This window comes from Stomoxys calcitrans, chromosome 1 (genome assembly GCF_963082655.1).
Source record: "Stomoxys calcitrans chromosome 1, idStoCalc2.1, whole genome shotgun sequence".
Lineage (NCBI taxonomy): Eukaryota > Metazoa > Arthropoda > Insecta > Diptera > Muscidae > Stomoxys > Stomoxys calcitrans.
The window spans coordinates 264,662,338-264,671,467 of NC_081552.1; the positions used below are offsets into that span (position 1 = coordinate 264,662,338).

The 9,130-nt window shown below is 39.4% G+C and overlaps 1 protein-coding gene across 1 annotated transcript; it reads left to right on the plus strand.

Moving 5' to 3' along the window:
• The first annotated feature begins 583 nt into the window (after positions 1–583).
• On the plus strand, positions 584–6,702 carry LOC106091892 (transmembrane 9 superfamily member 3). The gene is made up of 9 exons (XM_013258583.2): positions 584–1,020; positions 1,111–1,306; positions 1,367–1,454; positions 1,516–1,786; positions 1,855–1,986; positions 4,835–5,001; positions 5,066–5,500; positions 5,579–5,809; positions 5,886–6,702. Exons 1-9 carry the CDS (start codon positions 946–948, stop codon positions 6,028–6,030), a joined length of 1,740 nt encoding a protein of 579 aa, XP_013114037.1. The 5' UTR covers positions 584–945; the 3' UTR covers positions 6,031–6,702.
• Positions 6,703–9,130: the final 2,428 nt, after the last annotated feature.

Here is a 9,130-nt window from a genome sequence, read left to right on the forward strand (position 1 = left end):
CATAGTTGTATCAATCATTAATTTTGACAGATAGTGCACACAATATTTTGTTGTTGAGCAACTGCCACTACTTGTAAATGAATATATCTTGGTTGCAATGCATGACATAATTACCAGGTAGTGTACCGTAAACAGCTGAATACAATTTTTTCTCATGAAATGCACTATCTTTCAACGAGTTTTGTGTGCATATGTGTGTATTATAGTATTATATTATAGATAAGAAACATAAAACACAAACAATGAAAAATAGCGCGAACTAGTAAAAGCAAATGCAAATTTGCCCATGGACATTCCATTAAGGAACTGTGGCGAACTTCATACAAATCAATGAGTGCTGTCCGATTCAATTCTAGGCTCAGTGATAAGCGACCTCCTTTTAATAGCCGAGTCCGAACGGCGTTCCGCAGAGCGGCACCTCTTTGGGTAGAAGTTTTTACATGGCAAAGTACCTCAGAAATGTCGCCAGCTTTACAATAAAGGTCAAACTGTATGCTAGGTTGCCCATCACTATTGCCACCAGCCGTTAGAACGCATCAGCTGTTCAAACAAATTGTTCAATGCGCAGTATGGCAACATAGTAAACAAGAACAAGCATATATACGAGTCAGATTTTCCATTCTGTATTTTTCAGAACATTTCGCAAAAAAAAGGAATAAATTAATTAAATTGTATTTAAAGAGTATACCATGTTGCAAATCATTTAACTTATCAATAAGGAAAACGACACATCGTTTGGTCGCTTCTATTTATTTTTCCATATTCAATACTTCTTCGTACCGGCCGACATTCTAAACATACATTTAGATCATTTCCAACAAAAGCCACGTAGAAGTAATAATTATCTGGGAAATTGGTTAGAGATAAACAAGATTTTACATCTGCACTAAACAAATAAGCAGCAAGCACACCAACAAGAAACGGTGAAGGGCAAAGAGCCGCGCAATGGGTCTGGCGGCTAGAATATATGTTTTTGCGCTGATGTTGCTCCTAGCCCGGGGTGATGAACACAACCATAAAGTATGATTGTCGTTAGATTAGTTTTGTTATGCTTATCTCATCGTTTCGCTGGATTTTTTTTGCTTGCTATAATACTCGTTGCATTTTTAGTACAACGATGGAGAAGAGGTAGTTTTATGGATGAACACTGTGGGCCCCTATCACAACCGTCAGGAGACATATGCCTATTTTAGCCTTCCATTTTGTAGTGGGTCCAAGTCCAGCATATCCCATTACCATGAAACCCTGAGCGAAGCTTTGCAGGGTGTGGAATTGGAATTCAGTGGTTATGAGATTGAATTCAATAGTAAGTAGATGGACAAAACTCCAACGTGGGATAGACAAAATGATTTTGTTTTCTTTGCAGGAGATGTTCCATCCACCGTTATTTGCATGGTTGACTTGACCGAGGAGAAGGTGAAAGCCTTTACCTATGCTGTTATGAATGAATACTGGTAGGTGCAATTAAAACCCACTGTGGTGGAGAAAATTTCACATCTTCTACTCTACATTCAGGTATCAAATGTATATTGATGGTCTCCCCATTTGGGGAAAAGTAGGTGAGAAGGATGAACAAGGAAGATTCTTCATCTACACACATAAGAAGTTCGACATTGGTCGTAATGGCCAACAGATAGTTGACATAAGTTTGAATACAGAAAAAAGGGAGCTACTGATTGAAGGAGCCAAAATCAAGTTTTCATATGAAGTGAACTGGAAACCAAGCGTAGTGGAATTCAAAAATCGTTTTGATAAATATTTGGACCCAAATTTCTTCCAGCATAGAGTAAGTAGAAACTCCATGTTTGTTGCGAAGTATTATTGCATTGTTTAAATATTGCTCTCTGCTTTCAGATCCATTGGTTTAGTATATTCAATAGTTTTATGATGGTCATTTTCCTGGTGGGATTGGTCTCAATGATTCTTATGCGAACCCTACGCAAAGATTATGCTCGCTATAGCAAAGATGAAGAAATGGATGATATGGTAAGCTTTGCTTGCAATACCTTGTGTAACCAAAATTTGGTATTTTTTTATCCAAGGTTGGAATATTTATGTTGACCTCGTTTTAAGGAATAGTGCCTTTACATATTTAATGTCAAATTAACGCATTTAGTTATAACTCCATCTTTGGGCTTACGGATTTACATACCGAAAAAGAACAAAACGATCCCATGGCAGCCGGTTGTACGTACCGGTTTGACCCGATGGAGGGCTGCCGCCTCAGTGTATAACACACTGCTACAACAACAACATGGAATATAATTCCCCTCAATTTTTGCAACTAATAATTGTCAGGGCCTCTTTTAGGCCATCGTCGAACATGGCCACGACAATTAAAACTAAAGCAATTTCCGTACTTAATCACTTTGTATTTATTAATCTGGCCATAAATCAGATTTTGTTGAAGTTGCCAAGTATTTACTAGGCTGAACTACTAACATCACTGGCAGTATTTCATTGTTATGTCTGTTTTATCGAAATGTGTCTTTGATTTTGATTACTTACTCCGTTTTTGTTATCATATAATTAATATGGAATAGGAACTGGCAAAAGATATCACACAAGCAAACAGTTCGAAGAAGTTATTGGCAAAAGATAAGATACTAAGTTTATATATCCATATATTGAAGCAATGATGACTTGGTGTATGCCTTAAATTCAATTTTCTTATCCGATATTATGGAGGGTGAAAAGGCCACACAGTGTGTTATTGCGAATTCGCCTCTCTGTCTGTCCGTGTGTGTCAGAGTGGATGAAGAAGCTCCAACAAAGACCAAAAGCCCGATGGAAAGATCAAGTGGTGAGAGACACCTCGAAACTTGGTGTCAGAGATTTTATAATGAGCGCAGAAGATCGAGGCTCTTGGAACGCTATTCTACGTTCCGCTAGTGAAACAAATATTCTGTCATAGTCAATTAAGTAAACTAAACCAAGATTTTGGGGCTAGTATGGTCCGCGTAACGAATCCCAACACACTCGTCTGCGAGTACCGCTGTCTGCGCCTGGACCGGCGACCGACTGGTATAAAGCGAGCGGCTGCAGCATTAATGATGGCCTTCGAAATCCTTTGTGAAAGAATATAAACATGCATTTTTTATACCCACCACCGGTATATTCATTCCGATTGCAACACATCGAAATATCCATTTCCGACCCTATAAAGTATACACATTCTTGATCAGCGTAAAAATCTAAGACGATCTAGCCATGTCCGTCCGACTGTCTGTTGAACTCACGCTAAAGTCTTTAAAAATAGAGATATTTATCTGAAACTTTGCACAGAATCCTTTTTTATCCATAAACAGATTAAGTTCGAAGATGGGCTATATCGTACTATATCTTGATCTAGCCCCCATATAGACCGATCCGCCGTTTTAGGGTCTTAGGCCCATAAAAGCCACATTTATTATCCGATTTTGCTGAACTTTGGGACAGTGAGTTGTGTTAGGCCACTTGACATCTTTCTTCAATTTGGCCCAGATCGGTCCAGATTTCGATATAGCTGTCATATAGACTGATCTCTCGATTTAAGGTTTTGGGCCCATAAAAGGCGAATTTATTGTCCGATTTCGTCGAAGCACAGTGTGTTCTTGTTAACCCCTACCCATTTCTGTGAAGTGCGGTTGAGATCGAACTATATTAATATATAGTTGCCCTTAGACCGACCGCCCATGAACATTCCACTAAGGAACTGGGGCAAACTTCTCACATATCAATGAGTGCAGTCCGATTCAAGTTTAAACTCAATGATAAGGGGAGTCCTTTTTATAGCCGAGTCCGAATGGCGTGCCGGTGTGCGACACCTCTTTGGAGAGAAGTTTTACATGGCATAGTACCTCACAAAGTTGCCAGCATTAGGAGGGGAAAACCACCACTGAAAATTTTTTCTGATGGTCTCGCCAGGATTTGAACCCAGGCGTTCAGCGTAATAGGCGGACAAGCTAACCTTTGCGCTACGGTGGCCTCCCTTAATATATGGTATTGAGGCAATAAAAGATCAATTTTTTAACCGAATTCGATGAAATTTGGTGTTCTGAGTATTGAGCCTATAAAAGCAGCATTTTTCATCGGATTTGGATGAATTTTGAAACAGTGAGTTTTGATATGCAACTAAAAGGTTAAGAAGGCTATCAAAACGCACTGTTTCAAATTTCATCAAAATCGAATGAAAAATGCTCCTTTCATGAGCTCAATACTCCATATCGGGAGATCGGTCTATATGGCAGTTATATCCAAATATGGTCTGAACTTGACGATATTTAACAAAAAAGTTAAGAGGGGTACCAGAACTCGCTGTGCCAAATTTCATTGAAATCGGATGAAAAATGCTCCTTTTATAGCCTCAATACTCTATATCGGGAGATTGGTCTATATAGCAGTTATATCCAAATATGGTCTGAACTTGACGATATTTAACAAAAAGGTTAAGAGGGGTACCAGAACTCGCTGTGCCAAATTTCATCAAAATCGAATGAAAAATGCTCCTTTTATAGGCCCATTACACTATATCGGGAGATCGGTCTATATGGCAGCTATATTCAAATATGGTCCGATCTGGACCACATTTGACAGGAATGGGAAAACCCGGGTATTTAGCCATTGTCCATCTCTAGCATGGGGCATAGGGTATACATTTTTCACCGGATTTCGACGAAAGGTGGTTTACTTATATACCCCAGGTGGTGGGTATCCAAAGTTCGGCCCGGCCGAACTTAACGCCTTCTTAATTTTTATAAAATACGTGTTGGCACATTTTCTCCTTTAATTATGTGTTGGGTTAGTTTTGAAAATGCATTAATTTTTTGTTCATTGTCCTTTTTTGTCTATCCAGGAGCGTGATCTAGGAGATGAATATGGCTGGAAACAAGTACATGGCGATGTATTCCGTTCACCCCCTCACACTTTATTATTCTCGGCTATGATTGGTGCTGGCTATCAATTGATTTCCGTTGTCTTTTGTGTGATAATTTTCGCTATTGTTGGGGAGCTTTACACAGAGTGAGTTGTTGCATTGCAGTGAAATCGTATGGCTTGATTTTTGTTGTAAACGTGTCACTTGCAGGCGTGGTTCGATGCTTTCAACCGCCATATTCGTTTATGCTGCCACATCTCCTATCAATGGTTACTTTGGCGGATCCTTATATTCCCGCTTAGGTGGTCGCATGTGGATTCGTCAGATGCTGGTTTCTGCCTTCATGGTTCCCGTATTTGTTTGCGGCACTGCTTTCTTCATCAACTTTATTGCCATTGGCTATCATGCGTCGAGAGCCATACCATTTGGCACCATGGTCGCTGTCACCTGCATATGCTTCTTTGTGATCTTGCCGCTGACGTTGGTGGGCACGGTGGTGGGACGAAATTTGGATGGTCAACCAGATTATCCTTGCCGCGTGAATGCTGTGCCCAGACCCATTCCCGAAAAGAAGTGGTTCATGGAGCCGGCGATTATAATTCTGCTGGGTGGTATATTACCATTTGGTTCAATATTCATCGAAATGTAAGTGGGCACACTTTTTGATTGCAGTGGCGCTGTAGTTAAACACATTTATTTAAATATATTTTTTTTGCATTTTAGGTATTTCATATTCACCTCATTTTGGGCCTATAAAATCTATTATGTGTATGGCTTTATGCTGCTGGTCTTTACCATTCTGACCATTGTCACTGTGTGTGTGACTATAGTTTGCACCTATTTCCTGCTGAATGCGGAAGACTACCGATGGCAGTGGACCAGTTTCATGTCTGCTGCCTCAACCTCCATATATGTGTATGCATATTCATTTTATTACTTTTTCTTTAAAACAAAGTAAGTCGATGGTCATTGATGGCGCATATTTTGGGACAGTGTTTGCTCTAACCTATACAATTTGTTTACTTTCCAGAATGTATGGCCTTTTCCAAACCTCATTCTATTTTGGATACATGGCCTTATTTAGTGGTGCTTTAGGTATAATATGTGGAACAGTGGGCTATATTGGCACAAGTGTTTTTGTACGGAAAATATATTCGAATGTTAAAATAGACTAGACACGTTTTATTAGCTATTCCCAACTGCAACTAGTACTGTCTTTTCCCCCCACAACCGAAAAATAAACAAAAACAAAAACCAAACAACACAACGTTCTTGCTGCTCTACAAAACACAGACTCCTATATATATATAGTCTAATGATGTCCCTTTTTTATAATTATAATTTATCTCTGTCTCTCATCCAAAATTAATTATAAAAATAATAATAATTAGTATGTAAAGTTATTAACAAACAAAAAACGAAGATAAACCATTCATTAAACATGCCGTAATCTTAATGTTAGTTTATGTACATTTATTTATGCTTGTTTTATTTGAACAGCAACACTATTTTTATTTGTGTGTAACTAGGACTTAGGGGTATTCAGGATCATGTTCACCACGACGTTTGTGCTCACGTCGTGAAAATCCTAATTATTGTTGTAATTTCTTTTCTTCCATTTGCCTTAACACCCACCACTTCTTCTGACTTTGTAAAAAGGAATAAAACTTTTAATTTAGTTCTTACCCTTGTGTGGTCTCAGTATTTTCGCTTTCCAAATTCTACACTTATTTAAAAAAACAAAATTATTCTATACTAATTTAAAAAAAAAAAACGAGAAAAACAAAATGATGTAAAAAATAGAACAAACAAGTTTATTAAATAAATCTCTGCTATACACTTTTAAATGTGATTGTGTTTGTTGATCTGTAAAGATAGGTTTTAAACTGTAATACCAATGGAAATAAATGTTTAAGGTTCCCTCTTACTTTACTTTAATTGGCTATGAACGTAGAACAGTGTTCCAAGCGCCTCGATCTTCTGCGCTCATTCTAAATTCTCTGACACCAAGTTTCGAGGTGTCTCCCACCACTTGATCTTTGCGACTAAGATGGGGTGCGTCCACAGGGATCTGGGTCTGAGTCGGGCACTGGGTCTGGCCGGGCACTTAAACAGCTGACGTGTATCGTGCGGTCCCTGGATACAATCGGGACATACATTTTGCACGTCGGCATCAATCTTAGCTCTGTAGGAATTGAGGCGGCTGCATCTGCCGGAACGTAATTGAGCCAGAACTACTCTGGTTTGCCGGGGGAGGTCGATTACTTCAGGTGCAATGGGAGGCGTTCATTCTCCAAGGACTATAATCACCCGGTAGCCAATTACCCCATCTGCTACCGTGTCTGCATGAATGTTGTTTAGACCGGCTTGATATACCTTATGTGTCATAGCAGTTATGTCGAAATATGTTCCGATTAGGACCAAATACTAATAAGTACATGACATTGTTCAATTGTGTATAACAAAATATTGGCCTTTTTAGTAGCTATATCTAAAAATAAACCGAACTAAACCATATACGACACGGATGTCGAAAAGCCTAACATAAGTCAATGTGTCAAATTTCAGTGAAATCGGATTATAAATGCGCCTTTTATGGGGCCAAGACTTTAAATCGAGATATCGGTCTACATGGCAGCTATATCCAAATCTGGGCCAATATGCAGAAAAATGTCGAAGAGCCTAACACAACGCACTGTCCCAAATTTCGGCGAAATCGGACAATAAATGTGGCTTTTATGGGCCAAAGTGCCTAAATCGGAGGATCGGTCTATGGGCAGCTATATCCAAATCTGAACCGATCAGGGTCAAAGGGCCTAAGACAACTCACTGTCCCAAATTTCGGCGAAATCGGACAATAAATGCGCCTTTTATGAGCCCAAAACCTTAAATCGAGAGATCGGTCTATATGCCAGCTATATCCAAATCTGAACCGATCAGGGCCAAATTGAAAAAATATGTCAACGGGCCTAAGACAACTCACTGTCCCAAATTTCAGCAAAATCGGATAAAAAATTTAGGTTTTATGGGCCTAAGACCCTAAATCGGCGGATCGGTCTATATGACAGCTATATCCAAATCTATACCGATCTGGGCCAAATTGAAAAAAGATGTCAAAGGGCCTAAGACAACTCACTGTCCCAAATTTCAGCAAAATCAGATAATAAATGTGGCTTTTATGGGCCTAAGACCCTAAATCGGAGGATAGGTCTATATGGCAGCTATATCCAAATCTGACTAAGGAAGTCGAAGGGCCTAACACAACGCACTGTCCCAAATTTCGGCGAAATCGGACAATAAATGTGGCTTTTATGGGCCAAAGTGCCTAAATCGGAGGATCGGTCTATGTGGCAGCTATATCCAAATCTGAACCGATCAGGGTCAAAGGGCCTAAAACAACTCACTGTCCCAAATTTCAGCAAAATCGGATAAAAAATTTTGGATTTATGGGCCTAAGACCCTGAATCGGCGGATCGGTCTATATGACAGCTATATCCAAATCTATACCGATCTGGGCCAAATTAAAGTGGGATGTCGACTGGCCTTACACAACTCACTGTCCCAAATTTTAGCAAAATCGGATAATAAATTTGGATTTATGAGTCTAAGACCCTTAAGCGGCGGATCGGGTTATATGGGGGCTATATCAAGATATATTCCGATATAGCCCATCTTCGAACTTAACCTGCTTATGGACAAATAAGAAAGAGAGTGCTTAGTTTGGCCGGGCCGAATCTTATATACCTTCCACCATGGATCGCATTTGTCGAATTCTTTGCGCGGTATCTCTTTTTAGGCAAACAAAGAATATTGAATAAGAACTGCTATGCTTTTGGAGCTATATCAAGTTATAGTCCGATTCGGACCATAAATGAATGCTGAACATTGTAGAAGTCATTGTGTAATATTTCAGTTCATTCGGATAAGAATTGCGGCTTGTAGGGGCTCAAGAAGCAAAATCGGGAGATCAGTTTATATGAGAGCAGTATCAAGCTATTGATCGATTCAGACCATATTAGACACGTATGTTGAAGGGCATGAGAGAAGCCGTTGTACAAAATTTTTTCCAAATCGGATGAGAGTTGCGTCCTCTAGCGGTTCAAGAAATCAAGATCCCAGATCGGTTTATATGGCAGCTGTATCAGATTATAAACCCATTTGAATCATACTAAACACAGTTGTTGGAAGTGATACCAAAACTCTACGTGCAAAATTTCAGTCAAATCGCATGAGAATTGCGCTCTCCAGCAGCTCAAGAAGTCAAGATCCAAGATC